Raw genomic sequence first — 20,131 nt, forward strand, 5'->3', positions numbered from 1 at the left:
AGCACCAGTGTTGTCAGCCCGCTGTGTGAGTTCCTTCAGATGCCTATTGGGTTGTCTATCTGAGGGATGGGATGGGTCAGCATCTGAAAGAATGCACATGGCAGGCTGACAACAATGCTGCTAATTGTAAGGCGGTGGCTTAGTGTTGTCAGCCTTCAACAGGAAGTGCTGCTACTGTCAGGAGCTCTGGGTATGAATTTGTGCAAAAATATTTTCTTAGGAAACCTGTGAGGTATGAGGCCAAACGTAATGAAACACAGAAACACTTTAAGGCCATGTACAATGCAATTGAAGAATTTTTGACCCTCTTTTAGGATGGAGAAGAGGAAACACATTGAGGGGCCACACATCTACCAGACGGAGAGGATTCTCAGCTGCCATAAACAAGTGTAACTTTGATTGCTGACAAATGCCCCCACTAATGAGCATCAACGATCGGCGTGCTGAGAGATGGCAATTATCCTGCTAAGTGGGGATTATGAAAGGCTCCTTCACCACATTCATTATATCCGGGAACGGCTTGGCACGTCTCTGAGATCTGCCGTGTAGACACTTGGTCAGGATCTTCCACAACAAGATGAAGAGGAATCATCATCAGGGAACTCATCTACTTTCATCGTAAACTTGTGGCCTGGACGCTTTCTCATGACCCAATAATATCATCTGGAACACCCAATGGTGACCCATAAGTGTAGAGTCATAGGAAAACTGTGTTGTGGGTGGAGGCCACTTGTGGGTTCTGTGGTGTGGTGTGTAGGGCCCTCACCTATAATACATGAAGGTTATACGTTCAGTTCCCATGTGGTTATAATTTTGGGCTCAATTTATGAAGAACCATGTAGACACTTCCACAAGAAGGTACAAGGGGTCCGTCATCAGAAGACTTCTACTTTCATTGTTGATCCATAGGTCTAGTCATAGGAAAGCTCTTGTGGTGGCCAGAGGCCACTCATGGGTTCTATGGTGTAGTGTGTAGGCCTCCCACCTATAATACAGAAGGTTATATGTTCAGTTCCCATGTGGTTATAATTTTGGGCTCAATTTATGAAGAACCATGTAGACACTTCCACAAGAAGGTACAAGGGGTCCGTCATCAGAAGACTTCTACTTTCATTGTTGATCCATAGGTCTAGTCATAGGAAAGCTCTTGTGGTGGCCAGAGGCCACTCATGGGTTCTATGGTGTAGTGTGTAGGCCTCCCACCTATAATACAGAAGGTTATATGTTCAGATCCCATGTGGTTATAATTCTGGGCTCTATTTATGAAGAGCTGTGAGATTCACCATGTAGACACTTGGATAGACTCTTCCACAAGAAGGTAAAAGGGACCCATCATCAGAAGACCCTTCTACTTTCACTGGTGACCCACAAGTCTGAAGTCAAAGGAAAACTGTTGTGGGTGGAGGCCACTTGTGGGTTCCGTGGTGTGGTGTGTAGGGCTCTCAGCTATAATACATGAAGGTTAAAAGTTTAATTCCCATGTGGTTATAATTTTGGGCTCCAATCTATGAAGGACCATGTAGACACTTGGATAGACTCTTCCACAAGAGGGTACAAGGGACCTGTCATCAGGTCTACCTTCATTGTTGACTCATACGTATAGAGTCATAGGAAAGCTCTTATGGTTGCTAGAGGCAGCTTGTGGGTTCTGTGGCCTAGTGTGTAGGCCTCTCACCAACAACACAGATGGTTGCAAGTTCAATCCCCCCATGGCTATAAATTTGGGCTTCATTTATGAAAAACTGAGATCTGCCAAGTAGACACTTGGCCAGACTCTTCTAAAGAAGGTGTCCCATCATCAGGGGACTCATCTACTTTCATCATAAACTTGTGGCCTGGACACTTTCTCATGACCTTATAGAATCACCTGGAACACACAATTGTCTGTCTTAGATGTTCAGGGCCTTTATGTGGGAGGTTTGTACACAACACCAACAGACTGACGGGGGCGCTATAAACAATATGAACAACTTATAACCACAAAGGCATAATGTGGAGGAGACCAGCCAATGCACCATGGTTATACATAAACTGGTATATTAATAATAAATACATGAAGGTGAAAAAGTTCTTCTGATATATCAACGCAAAATTGTTGATGCTAAACAGGTGCCATCAAAATCTATCAATCCACCTCAAGGGAATTTCATACAGACAAATACAACTTTAATTTCATAGAGACAAATACAACAAGGCATGGCTATAAAGCAGAGAATCTGACATTCAGCAAACATTCTCTATGGGGGAATGGTCCTGGTGTACGTGTTTAAAATGGCAGAGATATGGATGGGAGAATAATGGTGATCTGCTGGATGGTGGATCATAAGTGTAAAGTCATAGGAAGGCACTTGTGGAGGCCCCATACAGGTTCTATGGTGTGGTGGTTGGAAGCCATATACAGCTTCTATGGTGTGGTGGTTGGAGGCCATATACAGCTTCTATGGTGTGGTGGTAGGAGGCCCCATACATCTTCTATGGTGTGGTGGTAGGAGGCCCCATACAGCTTCTATGGTGTGGTGGTAGGAGGCCCCATATAGCTTCTATGGTATGGTGGTAAGTGGCCCATTACAGGTTCTATGGTTTGGTGGTAGGAGGCCCCATACAGGTTCTATGGTATGGTGGTAGGTAGCTCCACACAGGTTCTATGGTATGGTGGTAGGTAGCCCATTACAGGTTCTATGGTGTGGTGGTAGGAGGCCCCATGCAGGTTCTATGGTTTGGTGGTAGGTGGCTCCACACAGGTTCTATGGTGTGGTGGTAGGAGGCCCCATACAGGTTCTATGGTATGGTGGTAGGTAGCCCATTACAGGTTCTATGGTGTGGTGGTAGGTAGCCCATTACAGGTTCTATGGTGTGGTGGTAGGAGGCCCCATGCAGGTTCTATGGTTTGGTGGTAGGTGGCTCCACACAGGTTCTATGGTGTGGTGTGTAGGTTTCTCACCCATAACACAGAAGGTCATAAGTTCGAATCCTGCATGGTTATCATTTTGGACCTAATTTATTGTGAACCATGGAAACCCCTAAGATTTCACTTTACTGTGGTCAGTAGTAGACAGTTTCTGATTGGTTACTACAGGTTGATGAACTTTATGTGTCCTTCCACTATCTTTTCTGAACAGGTTGTTTTATGCATTATGTTTTTTATCCCTTTGACCTTCACGGCAGATTGAAGCCTAACTTCCTACACAAGTCAGTGGTGTGTAGGGATGGTAGGCTGTTCTTTTGTATATTAGGTTGGTAGTTCAACTCCAGGAAGAAGGTTTTTTTATTTTTTTTCCTCTGTAGAACCTACATTTTGAGTCATTCATGGAGCAATAACAACAGTGAACACAGATTCAAATGTGCAATTTAAAAAAAAAAAAATTAAACCTTTTTGTTTGGAATGGTGGTGGAAGCGATATCTTTAAAGGTATAATTCTTGAAAGCAGAACCCTCCCGAAGCTGCTGTGGTATACTTGGAAGAGCTCTGAGCTACAGTATAGAACTTTGAAGGTTCAAACCCCCCCACCGTCACCCCAAAAATGTTATTTTTTTTTTTTTTGCCTTTACTTTAGATGCGTTAACCTATAATATCGAACAACTGTTGAATGTTGACTTTTCAGTTCAGTGACAGGCTGGGCTATCGTTACTTTGACCATGTTTTCATTTATTTTTCCTTCAAATGACCCAATGGGAAGCAGTGCCTCTCACCAGCACCTGTGGTGCATGAGATAAGGGCATTTTATACTAGTATGGTGGGTTCTTGGTTCAATCCCTGCTTGGATTTTGTCTTCAGTTTTAAGACTTTATGCACTATGAACCTTTTCCAAGGTACACAGGGTCCTGTGAAGGAACAGTCCATCAGCTGGCTCTGTGGCTCAGAATGTATGGCAGCAAATGTCAATACAAAGCATTGTGGGTTCAAGCCCAGAGAGTCACCACACTATAAGCTGGCAATGAAGAGACAATGGCTTGTGGGGCAGAACCATCCATGTGAGATGTTACAGTGCGGACCTTGTAACTATGTCTGGCATCAAGGTGCGGACCTTGCCAGCATGGAAGTCAATGAGACTGGTATGAAGCACCACCATGTGAGATGTTAAGGTGCAGACCTTGTAACTATGTGAGAGATGGTGTCTGGCATCAAGGTGCGGACCTTGCCAGCATGGAAGTCAATGAGAGTGGTATGAAGCACCACCATGGGAGATGTTAAGGTGCGGACCTTGTAACTATGTGAAAGATGGTGTCTGGTATCAGGGTGTGGACCTTGCCAGCATGGAATTCAAGGAAAGTGGTATGAAGCACCACCATGTGAGATGTTAAGGTGCAGACCTTGCCAATATGTGAAAGTTGGTGCCAAGCTGTGGACATTGCCCCCATAGAAAGTGGTATGGCGCACCACCAATGAGAAGCAGAACTGGAGCTGTGTGTAGACCCTCAATGATAAGGATGGTACCATGAAGTGAAGGCCACTGCAAATGCACTAAGTGACCACTCCAAACACCCAAGTGAGGTGGACAAGCAAGGAGGATGCATGCAAGGGGGCAGTAACCAAAGGAACACAAATCCAAGAAATTTTTTTGGTAGAAGCTTTTTTTTTTTTTGTAAATTTCAGCATCATGGCCACTCTCCCCTTCACCTTCACCTTCACCTTCACCTTCACCTTCGCTCATATCACTGACCAGAGTGGCTTTCACAACTTCTCTGGTCCACACCAGTCACACCTTTCCAGCTCATACCAAGGTGGCCTTTGCTCCCACCACACCATCTCTGGTCTGCACCAGTCCAAGCCACCTTTGCTGGGATTTGAACTCTCAGCTCTCAGTCACCACCATCGGCACCCAGCACACTGAGCCACACACTCAGCTAACAAACACTAGAGACAACCCCAACCATATCATGGATTTCTCGTTTAACGTGATGGCTTCAAAAACAAACCTCTTGCCGGGAGGAGGATTTGAACCAAGAGAGCACTGCACTGTAGCATGACAGACCTACCACATGAGCCACACAAACACAACAGCAACCAAGCCGCTCAATGAATTCATTAGCTGAAAATATCCACTTGACTGAGGATTATAAAAAGGAAAGGAACATGGACTTGAACCCAGAAACACAAAAGCCCTACAAACCACCCCATTAATAGCATGAGCCACAAGGCCAACCAGAAAAGCCTGTGGTCAATGTGTTAACTAGAATCAATGGTGTCTAAAGATCCCACAGACTGAAAAGTGATTTGAACTCACAGACGTGAACTTTCAAGGCCAATTTGCTAACCACTGAGCTACAGCCAGGACACAGAAACCAAGCCTCTCCTTTCAACAACTTCATCCATTCTCAGAATTGTAGCTTTCCCAACTTGTCATCAATTGACACAATCCAGCCTCGGACCGCAGCCTTGCAATTGTACACAATCAGTTCTACTTGTATTCCGGAATACATTCTAGGCTGACATGTTGCAGCTTTTTAAAGATTTAATTCTCAAATTGAGACAGTATTTTGCTGCCATCTTCTGGTGAGGATTCATAATGCAGCCTCATCTTGAATTCCTGTATACTGGCAGTATGTAAAAATACAAGTTTCTGATTTCTGAATAAATACATAATTAAAGTGTGATTTGTTTTCCACCTGGAGTTCTATCCTATTGATGTGGTTCCATTAAACATATCTAATTGGTTACCATGGTTTTCTGCATTTTTGCATTACCATACTGGTTATTTCAGGTTCCCCGTGGACGGTATTGCAGTCACCCTCCCCTGGGTGAGCCCCAACAGATGGAGATGTATTCACATAGAAGATCCCAGAGACATGCCAGGCAGTTCCTGGGCATAATGAGTGTGGTGAAATAGCCATTCATAATCCGCACTTCAAGGTCAATTACCATCCCCCAACCTATAGAACAAACTCATTAGAGGAGCAGCTGTCAGGAATGGAAATCACACACGTCTGACACCCCCATTGTGAAACCCCCCCATACACAGATAGAGATTAGTTATCAGTGGTTTATGGATTCTTGAATAATTGTGTGTCACCATCCACCACACCGTTCCACAATGACTTACCACTTGCCATCAACCCCCCCCCCCCCCCCCGTACCGTAATGACTTACCACTCACCACCCCACCGTACCGCAATGACTTACCACTCACCACCCCACCGTACCGCAATGACTTACCACTCACCACCCCACCGTACCGCAATGACTTACCACTCACCACCCCACCGTACCGCAATGACTTACCGCTCACCATCCATTCCATCATTCCACAATGACTTACCACTCCCCATCCACCCCACCGTACTGCAATGACTTACTGCTCCCCATCCATTCCATCATTCCACAATGACTTACCACTCCCCATCCACCCCACTGTACTGCAATGACTTACCGCTCACCATCCATTCCACCATACTGCGACTTACCGCTCGCCTTCCACCCCACCGTACCGCAATGACTTACTGCTAACCATCCATTCCACCGTACCGCAATAACTTACCGCTCCCCATCCACCCCACTATACTGCAATGAGTTACCGCTCCCTATCCATTCCACCATACTGCAATGACTTACCGCTCCCCATCCATTCCACCATACTGCATCGACTTACCGCTCCCCATCCACCCCACTATACTGCAATGACTTACCGCTCCCCATCCATTCCACCGTACCGCAATGACTTACCGCTCCCCATCCATTCCACCGTACCGCAATGACTTACCGCTCCCCATCCATTCCACCGTACCGCAATGACTTACCGCTCCCCATCCATTCCACCGCACCGCAATGACTTACCGCTCCCCATCCATTCCACCGTACCGCAATAACTTACCGCTCCCCATCCATTCCACCATACTGCAATGAGTTACCGCTCCCCATCCATTCCACCATACTGCAATGACTGACCGCTCCCCATCCATTCCACCATACTGCATCGACTTACCGCTCCCCATCCACCCCACTATACTGCAATGACTTACCGCTCCCCATCCATTCCACCGTACCGCAATGACTTACCGCTCCCCATCCATTCCACCGTACCGCAATGACTTACCGCTCCCCATCCATTCCACCGCACCGCAATGACTTACCGCTCCCCATCCATTCCACCGCACCGCAATGACTTACCGCTCCCCATCCATTCCACCGCACCGCAATGACTTACCGCTCCCCATCCATTCCACCGTACCGCAATGACTTACCGCTCCCCATCCATTCCACCGTACCGCAATGACTTACCGCTCACCATCCATTCCACCGTACCGCAATGACTTACCGCTCCCCATCCACCCCACCGTACTGCGACTTACTGCTCACCAACCATTCCACCATACTGCAATGACTTACTGCTCACCATCCACCGTACCATACCGCAATGGATTACCAGTCACCTTCCACCCCACCCTACCCTACCACAATGGCTTACCACTCACTATCCATTCCACCGTACTGCAATGACTTCCCACTCGCCCTCCTGCCCACCATACCGTACTGCAATGACTCACTGCTTGCCATCCACCCCAACGTACCGCAATGACTTCCCCCTCACCATCCAATCACATGGGGAGGATGGGGGTAGACAGAAAGAGCCAGAAACAGAGGGAGACTGGAAAGAATACAGAGACATCAAGAAAAATGAGAGGAGATAATGACAATGGTTAAGGCGAAAAGAGCAAAAGATGAAGAAATAATAGAAAATGGAGAAGAAGCATTAAGAGAGGGGAGAAGAAGAGAAAGGGAGTGAGAGAGAGAAAAAAAAAAAGAGTGTAGAGGTGAGAAAGAGGGTAAGGAAGGTAAGAAGAGGGGAGAAGCAGTGGTGAGCAGAGGATGGGAAATGAGGCTGAAGGAGAAACAAGGGTAGATGGGCAAAGGGAGTTAGGGAAGATAAGGGAAGAGGAGAGGAGGAGGAAATGTAAAATGAGAAACGAGGAAGGTGAGAGAGTGGAGAGGGACGAGGAGAACAGAAAAAAAAAGGAGAAGAGAAGGGGAGAAAAAATAAAAGGAGAGGTGAGGAGGAGGGTAGGGAAGGCATGAGGAGAAGAGAGGGATGGGGGGGGAGGATGGCAGTGGAGAGGAGAGGAAGGAGGAGGGAAGTTGAAAATAGAGGAGGGTAGATGGGAAAGGGATAGGAGGGGGAGAGAAGAAAAGAGAGGGGGGGGGTGTTGAGGGGAGAAGAGAGAAAGAAGAGGAGGGAAAGGGAAGGTGAGGAAGGGGGGGGGGAAAGGATAGTGAGAGGAGAGGGATGATAGGAGGGGGGAGCAGAGAGGAGATGGATGAATGGAGGGGAGAGGTGAGTAGGGCAGTGGAAAGGAGAGCAGGGGAGATGGAAGAAGAGAAGGAAACGGAAAAAGTAAGGAGGGGAGTCGAGAGTAGAGGAGGGGAGATGTTGGTAGAGGGGAAAAGAATGAGAGAGAAGGGGTAGCGGAGATGAGGGAAGAGGAGAAGACAGGGAAAGGAAAAATGGGAGAAGAGGGACGAGAGAAAAGATAAAGGGAGGGGATAGAAAGAGAAGAGGACAGAAGAAGAGGGAAGGGATGGGGACGGGAGTTGAAGGTGGAGGGGAAAGGAACCAGAAAGAGGGATAGGGGGTGGGGAGAGGAGGTAAGTGACTAAATGAGAAGGTATTGGGAGAACGAGAAAAAAAAAGGAAAGCGGAAAACTCGAAAGAGGCTCCAGGAACTACATGGGGAGGCAGCGGTGATCCGGCAGTTTTTTGCAGACAGGTATTATTAGGAAAGCAGAAAGCAGATCACTCAGAAGGGGAAGGCAGTGATGGGAAGTGGTACAAATAGCCGGAGACAGACGAGGTCAAATCTAAATCTGGTCGCCTGTTACCTGCTGCCGGCTGAGCAGTATGTGTGCCAGGTGTTTGCCTACTTCCGCTGATCGGCTCAGACACACACCCCAGGGGTTGTCGATCACACTGGCCACGGTGATGAGGGAGGCCGGCCACGTCAGTGCCGTCACGATTCCTGGACAGGAAAGGAGAGTCGCATTACAGAGCAACCTGACAAGGTGCAATGGGACTTCAGGACAACCCATGCTCATCAACGACTTACCTGACAAGATGGTGAACTTCAGGGCCTCCTGGGCGACGATGTTCACCAGGCCATTCAATATGGCGTCCAGTGCGTTTCCCAATTCCATGAGGTATTTGGACTCCCAGGCCAGACAGTACTGCTCAGTGGAGTGCAGGAGGCTCTGCCACGGGGCCGCAAAGCTGCCTGGACAAGAAACCATCACAGATTACAAGAGATCCATCCTTTCAGACATGCACTGCTATGGATAGTAATGGGGGGGAAAATCTATGTGAAATAATTATTTATCAAAGGGCAGTAAGTGGAAACCAGGAAGGACGCTGGCTGGGGTCTGTGGTTAATGGAGGTCACATGACCATTTTCAAAATATCTCAGAAAATGCGTCACTTACCATATTTGCCGGTAGACAACCAGCCAGTGATGGCGATGGACATGTGCAGCTGGCGTCCTCCGGTCAGAGGTAAAAACTCAAACTCTTCTATGGCGCCAACTCGCTTCTTCATCTTGTAGCCTGGAGACAACAAAACATTTCCTGAAGGTGACAACAATGGGCCATGCCTGAGTAATGTGTGTTGAAACGGTCACTCTTCAATGGCAATCTTCAACGAAATACTAAGCAAGAGGGTGACAACTCTGGAGCACAATCAGGAGACAAGGACAGAGCGTTGTCACCCTATAACAGGAAGTGCCCGAACAAGGACCCTCATAGCAGGATCACCAAGGATGATTTTAATAAATGCGGCAGATTTAAAAAAAATAGTGAAGATGACTTTTGAAAGGATATTAAAATGTTAAATCTTCTATGAGTAATTGGGTTTACATCTACTTTAATAAGAGGTACCCATCATATATGATGTGTAGTATGACAGGACCATGAAGGGTGCTCAGTTGTATATTATGGCGGTGCGGGAGTAAGGCTCATTGATGGAGGGCGGGAGGGAAGGCTCATTGACGGAGGTCGGGAGTGGAAGGCTCATTGACGGAGGTCGGGAGTGGAAGGCTCATTGACGGAGGTCGGGAGTGGAAGGCTCATTGACGGAGGTCGGGAGTGGAAGGTTCATTGACGGAGGTCGGGAGTGGAAGGCTCATTGATGGAGCTGGGGAGGGAAGGCTCATTGACAGAGGTCGGGAGGGAAGGCTCATTGACGGAGGTCGGGAGGGAAGGCTCATTGATGGAGGTTGGGAGGGAAGGCTGGCCCATGTAGTTTGATCCAATAGAAGAGCTACTGGAACTCAAATTGCTGAAATTGTGAATGCTGCTTCCAGCAAAAAGGTGTCAGAACACACAGAGCATCGCAGTTTGTTGTGTATGGGGCTGTGTAGCCGCAGACCGGTCAGGGTGCCCATGCAGACCCGTATCTACAGCCAAAAGTACCTACAATGGGAACGTGAGCATCAGAACTGGACAATAGAGCAATGGAAGAAGGTGGTGTGGTCTGATGAATTCAAGAATAGTTTGAGGAACCCAACGACTTTGAGGTGTTGAGTTGGCCTCCAACGTATTCACATTTTAATCCATTCAGCATATATGGGTTGTGCTGGAAAAACAAGTCCGATCCATGGAAGCCCCATCTCCCAACTTACAGGACTTAAAGGATCTGCTACTGTCGGCTTGGTGCCAAATACCACACAACACCTTCAGAGGTCTAGTGGAGTCCATGCCTGGACGGGTTATGGTGGTTGGTCATAGAGTTATGGCTGATGGGTGTATACTCACAAATTGTATTCGTTTGCCATTTTTTTATATGACCCCACCATTGTGTCATTTTAATTCCTTGAACTGGTTCTACAATATGATGATGGTGTGTGGATGGGGCCCAGGACCTTCCTGCAGGCACTGAAATTGCTGTGAGCATGAATAGGCATCATCAGTTCAGGGTGACCCCATTGGGCATTGCATTCAGCTCACATTGAGGCTCCTTCTTTGCACAGACCACCTATGTAAGACCCTAAATAATGGGTGAGGCCAGCAAAGTGAAGAAGCATATAAAACGGGTAAAAAAAAAAGAGCTGATCAGAATATATAAATGAAGAGTGGGGCAAAGGCAGAATATTTAAGGGATGAACCCAAAGCAAGTGCTTACCTGTGAGACCAGCTCCAGCTGCTCCAAACAAAGACGCCATGATGGCAATGCCAGCCGTGGACCCCAGGACAGCAGCTCCCGCACTTCCGATGATGGTGGCGGCTCCTGCAGCAACTAGCGGAGCGGCCAGTCCTCCAGTAAGACCTGTTTCACAAGAGTAACCAATGACATCACACAGGGAGTGGTTAGACGGTGATAACAGGTGTCCTGATCTAGAATATTTTATAATCCCCGCAAGGAAAGCACCAGCGTTAGAATCCAATTGGTTGCCCAGAGGAAAAACGCTCTTCTTTTAGTCACTTAGGATCGCTATGCCAAATATCCCCCATTTCTGATCTCTTACCTATTACTGTACCACCTCCGACAGTCGCTAGGCCGATTAGTAAATATCTCTTTAACTTCCTCCGGCTCTCCTTCTTCCTGCGAGACGCCTGCACTGACCTGCAAGGAGAATGTGGGTTTGATGACACACGGAAACAAGAGATATTAAGTACTTATCACAAATGCTAGAGGAGAATTCAGCACCAGACCACTGGAAACCATTTACACTGTATGGGCAGACGTTGTGGACACCCGACCATCACACCTAAATGAGCTTCTTGGACATCCCATTCCAAAACCGTTGCCATTAATATGGAGTTCAAATTTGTGAGGTCAGGTAGTGGTGTTGGATGAGAAGACCTGGCTCACAAATCATCTCAAAGTAGTTCAGTAGAGTTGAGGTCAGGGCTCTGTGCAGGACACTGAGTTCCTCCACACCAAAACTGGTCAAAATCAGTTTGTTCTTTGTGGAGATGGCTACACTCTTCATGGATGGCTTTCTACAAAATTTTGGAGTGGGAATTTGTGACCATTAAGCCAAAAGAACATTTGTAAGGTCAGATACTGATGTTGGATGAGAAGACCCACCAATGATGTCCTAATTTATCCCAAAGGCGCTCAATAGCGTTGAGGTCAGGGCTCGGTGCAGGATACTCAAGTTCCTCCACACCAAACTGGTGAATCCATGTCTTCATGGAGCTGGCTCCACTTGTCTTTGGTAGCTTCCTACAAGTGTCTGTAGAAAGTTGTGTCCATTAAGCCAAAAGAACATTAGTGAGGCCAGGTACTTATGTTGGTTGAGAAGACCCACCATCAACATTCCAATTCACCCCAAAAATGTTCTGTACGGTTGAGGTCAGGGCTCTGTGGAGGACACTGAGTTCCTCCACACCAAAACTGGTCAAAATCAGTTTTTTCTTTGTGGAGATGGCTACACTCTTCATGGATGGCTTTCTACAAAATGTTGGAGTGGGAATTTGTGACCATTAAGCCAAAAGAACATTTGTAAGGTCAGATACTGATGTTGGATGAGAAGACCCACCAATGATGTCCTAATTTATCCCAAAGGCGCTCAATAGCGTTGAGGTCAGGGCTCGGTGCAGGATACTCAAGTTCCTCCACACCAAACTGGTGAATCCATGTCTTCATGGAGCTGGCTCCACTCGTCTTTGGTAGCTTCCTACAAGTGTCTGTAGAAAGTTGTGTCCATTAAGCCAAAAGAACATTAGTGAGGCCAGGTACTTATGTTGGATGAGAAGACCCACCATCAACATTCCAATTCACCCCAAAAATGTTCTGTACGGTTGAGGTCAGGGCTCTGTGGAGGACACTGAGTTCCTCCACACCAAAACTGGTCAAAATCAGTTCGTTCTTTGTGGAGATGGCTACACTCTTCATGGATGGCTTTCTACAAAATTTTGGAGTGGGAATTTGTGACCATTAAGCCAAAAGAACATTTGTAAGGTCAGATACTGATGTTGGATGAGAAGACCCACCAATGATGTCCTAATTTATCCCAAAGGCGCTCAATAGCGTTGAGGTCAGGGCTCGGTGCAGGATACTCAAGTTCCTCCACACCAAACTGGTGAATCCATGTCTTCATGGAGCTGGCTCCACTTGTCTTTGGTAGCTTCCTACAAGTGTCTGTAGAAAGTTGTGTCCATTAAGCCAAAAGAACATTAGTGAGGCCAGGTACTTATGTTGGATGAGAAGACCCACCATCAACATTCCAATTCACCCCAAAAATGTTCTGTACGGTTGAGGTCAGGGCTCTGTGGAGGACACTGAGTTCCTCCACACCAAAACTGGTCAAAATCAGTTCGTTCTTTGTGGAGATGGCTACACTCTTCATGGATGGCTTTCTACAAAATGTTGGAGTGGGAATTTGTGACCATTAAGCCAAAAGAACATTTGTAAGGTCAGATACTGATGTTGGATGAGAAGACCCACCAATGATGTCCTAATTTATCCCAAAGGCGCTCAATAGCGTTGAGGTCAGGGCTCGGTGCAGGATACTCAAGTTCCTCCACACCAAACTGGTGAATCCATGTCTTCATGGAGCTGGCTCCACTTGTCTTTGGTAGCTTCCTACAAGTGTCTGTAGAAAGTTGTGTCCATTAAGCCAAAAGAACATTAGTGAGGCCAGGTACTTATGTTGGATGAGAAGACCCACCATCAACATTCCAATTCACCCCAAAGATGTTCTGTAGGGTTGAGGTCAAAGCTCCGTGAAGGACACTCGAGTTACTCCACATCCACCTGGTCAAACCATGTCTTTATGGACCTGGCTTTGTACAATGGAGCAAAGTACCCTGTACTCAGGGTCTTCACCAAACTACGACCACTGGGTTGGAGGGGCACAATTGTCTACAATGTCTTTGTATGATGGAGCATTAACAGGACCCTTCACTGGAGGCACCTGAACCCCATCATTTGGAGGGGGTTTACATACATCTGCCCATATAGTGTACGTTGGGAGGAACAAGGCACCTGAAACCAATGATGGAGTTAAGTCTTGACTTGCAAGGTTGGAGTCAGATTGGGTTGACGTGGATGAATCCGGCCTGATTATATGGATTTGTTTTATTAAAGAACAACAGTAGAATAACAGAGGAAACAAACAAAATAATGACAACTACAAAGCAGTGCGGTTCCTTCACAATGAGGTGCAGCATGGAGCTACCGAAGCAGAAGAAGTACTTGGGCCCCAGCGTGCGTGCTCTCCCAGAGATACAATGAGCTCTTTGTATGGAGGAAAACAGCCGTACGGTGGGAGGATTTATGAGCTACACTGAACTTACAGGGACCGGCTGTGATCTAAACATTAAAGGGGAACTCCAGGCATGTTTTACTATTAGATGTATGGTGCGGTGCTCCTTGGAAGGATGGGGGGGGAGGGGTACTGAACATTCTGGAAGATATGTTCACCTACAAAAAAAAAGAGGCACTGCCCAAAATGCCAGTGAGATGTCTTTTGCAATTGATCAATTAAATCTCCCGTTGTGGGAGGGGCAGAGACACAAGCTACTGCAGGGAAATCTCCCCATTGTGGGAGGGGCATAGACACAAATTGCAGGAAATCTCATCACTATGGGAGGGGCACAGACACAAACTACGGCAGGAAATCGCCCCATTGTGGGAGGGGCAGAGACACAAACTACTGGGGGAAAATCTCCCCATTGTGGGAGGGGCAGAGACACAAACTACTGCAGGAAATCTTACCATTGTGGGAGGGGCAGAGATACAACTACTGCAGGAAATCTCATCACTGTGGGAGGGGCAGAGACACAAACTGCTGCAGGAAATCGCCCCATTGTGGGAGCGGCAGAGACACAACTACTGCAGGAAATCGCCCCATTGTGGGAGGGGCAGAGACACAAACTACTGGGGGAAATCTCCCCATTGTGGGAGGGGCAGAGACACAAACTACTGCAGGGAAATCTCCTCATTGTGGGAGGGGCAGAGACACAAACTACTGCAGGGAAATCTCCTCATTGTGGGAGGGGCAGAGACACAAAATACTGCAGGGAAATCTCCCCATTGTGGGAGGGGCAGAGACACAAAATACTGCAGGGAAATCTCCTCATTGTGGGAGGGGCAGAGACACAAAATACTGCAGGGAAATCTCCTCATTGTGGGAGGGGCAGAGACACAAACTACTGCAGGAAATCGCCCCATTGTGGGAGGGGCAGAGACACAAATTACTGCAGGAAATTTCCCCATTGTGGGAGGGGCAGAGACACAAACTACTGCGGGAAATCTCCCCATTGTGGGAGGGGCAGAGACACAAACTACTGCGGGGAAATCTCCCCATTGTGGGAGGGGCAGAGACACAAACTACTGCAGGAAATCTCCCCATTGTGGGAGGGGCAGAGACACAAACTACTGCGGGGAAATCTCCCCATTGTGGGAGGGGCAGAGACACAAACTACTGCAGGAAATCTCCCCATTGTGGGAGGGGCAGAGACACAAACTACAGTGGGGAAATCCATCACTTCGGGAGATAACAGAAGCTAATGGGTGGTTCAGTCAATACAAAGCAGTTACATACCTGCATCTCGGTTCCTGGTTGGCAGTGGGAGAAACAGACAGAAGAATATATATTAAAGGAGCACTCTACCACAAGAACACTTGCCTTCTAATGGGAAAGGTCCAGAATTTGCTTCTTGCCGTGGCAGAAAGATTGCAATCACTTATCGCAGCTCACTGCATCACGCCTCCAGGCTGCGTTGCAGTGCGGACAGGAGACACGGAAAGCAATTGTTTTCTGTGTGTCCACGCCACGACCTGCGTTCATCAATGAGGTGCACAGTGCCTAAGTCTCCCTTTGTACAGCGCCACGGAAGATGGCGGTGCTACACAAAGCAGTAATAACTATTATTAATATGTGTTGTGGATCTGCAGTTCCTCGTTGGGAAGAGGCCAAGTCTGAACCATCTCCCATTTACATGCAGCTCTGGATAGAAACCAATCAGCTTCCAGGTTTTATTGTCAAGCAGAAGGTAGAAGCTGATTGGCTCCCATGCGCAGCTGCACCAGATTTTGCACTCTCCAGTTTTAGTAAATCCACCCCAATGTTTCTTCTTTCTTTGCAGATCGTTTGTGATCTTTGTGTTATAGAAACATACACTGATCAGCCATAACATTATGACCACTGACAGGTAAAGTGAATAATATTGATGATCTCATTACAATGACATTTGCAAGTGGGTGGGATATTTTAGGTAGCAAGTGAACATGTAGTCCCTGAAGTTGATGTGTTTAAAGCAGAAAAAATGGGCGGTAAGGATTGGAGGGACTTTGGAAAGGACCGAATTGTAATGTCCAGACAACTGGTTCAGAGCAACTCCCAACACTGCAGCTCTTATGGGATGTTCCCGGTCTGCAGTGGTCAGCACCAACCAAAAGTGGTCCAAGGAAGGAGAACCAGTGACAGGGTCATGGGCGGCCAAGGCTCATTGTGTGGGTGGGGAGGGAAGAGGGAAGGCTCATTAATGGAGGTGGGGAGAAAAGGCTCTGATAGAGGTGGTGGTGGGGGGGCTCATTGATGGAGGTGGAGAGGAAGGGCTCACAGACGGAGGTGGGAAGGGAAGGCTCTGACAGAGGTGGTGGTGGGGGGGGCTCATTGATGGAGGTAGGGGGAGGTAAGGCTCATTGATGGAGGTGGGGAGAAAAGGCTCATTGATGGAGGTGGGGAGAAAAGGCTCATTGATGGAGGTGGGGAGAAAAGGCTCATTGATGGAGGTGGGGAGGAAAGGCACATTGATGGAGATGGGGAGGAAAGGCACATTGATGGAGATGGGGAGGAAAGGCACATTGATGGAGATGGGGAGGAAAGGCTCATTGATGGAGATGGGGAGAAAAGGCTATGAGAGAGGTGGTGGAGAGGGAAGGCTCATTGATGGAGGTGGGGGGGACAGGACTCATTGATGGAGGTGGGGGGGACGGGACTCATTGATGGAGCTTGAGGGGGAAAAGGCTCATTGATAGAGGCTAGGGGCGGTATCATTGATGGAGGTGGGGAGTAAAGGCACACTAATGGAGGTGGGGAGGGAAGGCACACTGATGGAGGTGGGGAGGGAAGGCACACTGATGGAGGTGGGGAGGGAAGGCACACTGATGGAGGTGGGGAGGGAAGGCACACTGATGGAGGTGGGGAGGGAAGGCACACTGATGGAGGTGGGGAGGGAAGGCACATTGATGGAGGTGGGGAGGGAAGGCTCATTGATGGAGGTGGGGAGGGAAGGCTCACTGGTGGAGGTGGGGAGGGAAGGCTCACTGATGGAGGTGGGGAGGGAAGGCACACTGATGGAGGTGGGGAGGGAAGGCACACTGATGGAGGTGGGGAGGGAAGGCTAATTGATGGAGGTGGAGAGCATAGGTTGGCCTGTGTAGTCCAATCCAATAGAAGAGCTACTGTTGTGAATGGGGCTGTGTAGCCGCAGACTGGTCAGGGTGCCCATGCTGACCCGTGTCCACAGCCAAAAGTGCCTACAAAGGGCACACTGAACTGGACCACGGAGCAATGGAAGAAGGTGGCCTCGTCTGGTGAGTTCAAGAATAGTTTGAGGAACACAACGTGTTTGAGATGTTGAATTGGCCTCCAACTTCTCCAGGTATAAATCCAACCATACATCTGTGGAACGTGCTGGAAAAACAAGTCCGATCCATGGAGGCCCCACCTCACAACTGACAGAACTTGCTGACAGCTTGCTGCCAGATACCACGGTACACCTTCAGAGGTCTAGTGGAGTCCACGCCTCGATGGGTCGGGCTGTTTTGGCGGCAAAAGTGGGAGCTATTCAATACTAGGCGGGTGGTCATAATATTATGGCTAATCGTTGTATTTCACAACACTGCCTACGAGACGGACGTGCAGAACGCTTCCTCCCATTTCCTGTGTATAGAGAGATGTGGAATCCCGCTCCTTGCAGTATTGATCGGCCTCAATGTGATTAGTGAACACGATTGATTATTAGGGAGAATAATCTCACATTATCTGAGCAGTAAAGGTCTCTGGAATAATTAGTATGGATGGACGGTGCCAGGATCCCCCCCGTACCGAGGAAGGCGGGGCCTGTGCCCGGGGGAAATCCACTAAATAAATTGTATTCTGGGGTGTAGAGGGTTACTACCTGGAATCTTGATATTCAGAAGAGACTTTTTTTTCTTTTTTATATTGTGTGCCTTAAGTTTTTCTCCACACTTACATGCAGGCCAAGCTGTCCGCCAATAGTGACAGTTACAGCGGATGGGGGTTGGGACAAGCAATATAACACTGCCAGCATGCTTACAATGGTCAGTTTTCATTCGTGTCGTTTAAACGGTTAGTTCACCTTTACAAAAAAAAAAAACCCAGAAAAAGGGTTACAGGGTTAGTTCACCTTTACCAAAGGTGCACTGTAAGGGGGAACCCTGCGGACTCTGATGAAAAGGGGACCTTTGGGGACTTTGATGTAAGGAGGGCTCTGGGAGCTCTGACATAAAGGGGAACTCTGCGGGCTCTGATGAAAAGGGGACCTTTGGGGACTTTGATGTAAGGAGACCTTTGGGGACTTTGATGTAAGGAGACCTTTGGGGACTTTGATGTAAGGAGGGCTCTGGGGTCTCTGATGTAAGAGGGAACTCTGTAGATTATGATGTAAGGAAAGTGCTTTGGTGACCCGATATCCCCTTACTTCAGAGTTCCTCTTTACACCAAAGTCTTTAGTGTTCCCCCTTACATCATGATCCACAAGGTTCCCCTTTACATCAGGGTCTGCAGAGTTCCCCCTTGCTGCACTGTAAGGGGGAACTCTGCAGATTCTGATGAAAAGGGGATCTTTGGGGACTTTGAAGTAAGGAGGGCTCTGGGAGCTCTGACGTAAGGGGAAACTCTGCGGGCTCTGATGAAAAGGGGACCTTTGGGGACTTTGATGTAAGGAGGGTTCTGGGAGCTCTGACATAAGGGGGAACTCTGTGGGCTCTGATGAAAAGGGGACCTTTGATGTAAGGAGGGCTCTGGGGACTCTGATGTAAGAGGGAACTCTGTAGATTCTGATGTAAGGGAAGTGCTTTGGTGACCCGATATCCCTTACTTCAGAGTTCCTCTTTACACCAGTCTTTAGTGTTCCCCCTTACATTATGGTCCACAAGGTTCCCCTTTACATCAGGGTCTGCTGAGTTCCCCCTTGCTGCACAGTAAGGGGGAACTCTGCAGATTCTGATGAAAAGGGGACCTTTGATGTAAGGAGGACTCTGGGAGCTCTGACGTAAAGGGGAACTCTGCGGGCTCTGATAATAAGGGGACCTTTGATGTAAGGAAGGCTCTGGGGACTCTGCTGTAAGAGGGAATTCTGTAGATTCTGATGTAAGGGAAGTGCTTTGGTGACCCAATATCCCCTTACATCAGAGTTCCTCTTTACACCAAAGTCTTTAGTGTTCCCCCTTACATCATGATCCACAAGGTTCCCCTTTACATCAGGGTCTGCAGAGTTCCCCCTTGCTGCACTGTAAGGGGGAACTCTGCAGATTCTGATGAAAAGGGGACCTTTGGGGACTTTGATGTAAGGAGGGCTCTGGGAGCTCTGACGTAAAGGGGAACTCTGCGGGCTCTGATGAAAAGGGGACCTTTGATGTAACAAGGGCTCTGGGAACTCTGATATAAGAGAGAATTCTGTGGACTCTGATGCAAGGGGGAACTCTGTGGACTTAAATCCATAAATTAGCCCACCAAAATCCTCAGCAGCAGGCCCATGATGCTCTTAATCTGGCCCTGCATTTAAAGGTTTTTAAAGTGTTGCCTATTGAGAATTTTGCGTGCTGTAGTTTTTTTTTTTGCGATTCCACAGGCCTTTGCAATTTTCAGGCTTGACATGTTTGGTATCTATTTACTCGATGCATCCCAATCCTTTATATTCTACCAAAAAAACTGGGTATAATATTGTGTTTGTTTGCACTCAATTTGCACGTATTTTTTCCTGCAAATACACATTTGATATATAACCGCGACTTAAAAAAACTGCAACTACCACCATTTCATTCTCCCGGGCCTCTGCTTTAAGAAAACATTACTTTTTTTTTGGAGGGGGGGGGGGGGGGAGGGGGGTCACAGTCATTTTTAACAAACAATGCAGGTTTTAACATGTGCGCAAAAAGATGAAGACATGACCCTAGTAGGCGAGTGGTTGGATCTGCCCTCTCGGACTCTGTGGCTCCTGTTTATGTGGCCG

General features: G+C 47.8%; 1 protein-coding gene across 3 annotated transcripts in view; it reads right to left on the minus strand.

Annotated features, from left to right (window-relative positions):
* The window catches only part of TMCO4 (transmembrane and coiled-coil domains 4), a 57,032-nt gene that overhangs the window by 23,431 nt on the left and 13,470 nt on the right, over positions 1 to 20,131 (minus strand). For all 3 annotated transcript variants that reach the window (XR_016310687.1, XM_089667059.1, XM_089667060.1), the window contains exons 6-10: positions 11,443 to 11,540; positions 11,100 to 11,243; positions 9,407 to 9,526; positions 9,037 to 9,201; positions 8,813 to 8,949 (exon numbers count right to left, since the gene is read on the minus strand). Coding sequence is in view for 2 of the 3 variants with exons in the window: in XM_089667059.1 (XP_089523185.1) it covers positions 8,813 to 8,949; positions 9,037 to 9,201; positions 9,407 to 9,526; positions 11,100 to 11,243; positions 11,443 to 11,540 (664 nt within the window). In the remaining variant the exon portion in view is untranslated. The remainder of the gene's footprint in view (positions 1 to 8,812; positions 8,950 to 9,036; positions 9,202 to 9,406; positions 9,527 to 11,099; positions 11,244 to 11,442; positions 11,541 to 20,131) is intronic.

The sequence above is a fragment of the Staurois parvus genome, unplaced genomic scaffold (assembly GCF_062004578.1).
Source record: "Staurois parvus isolate SC_StPar_1 unplaced genomic scaffold, SC_StPar_1.0 ptg002993l, whole genome shotgun sequence".
NCBI classification, from domain to species: Eukaryota; Metazoa; Chordata; class Amphibia; order Anura; family Ranidae; genus Staurois; species Staurois parvus.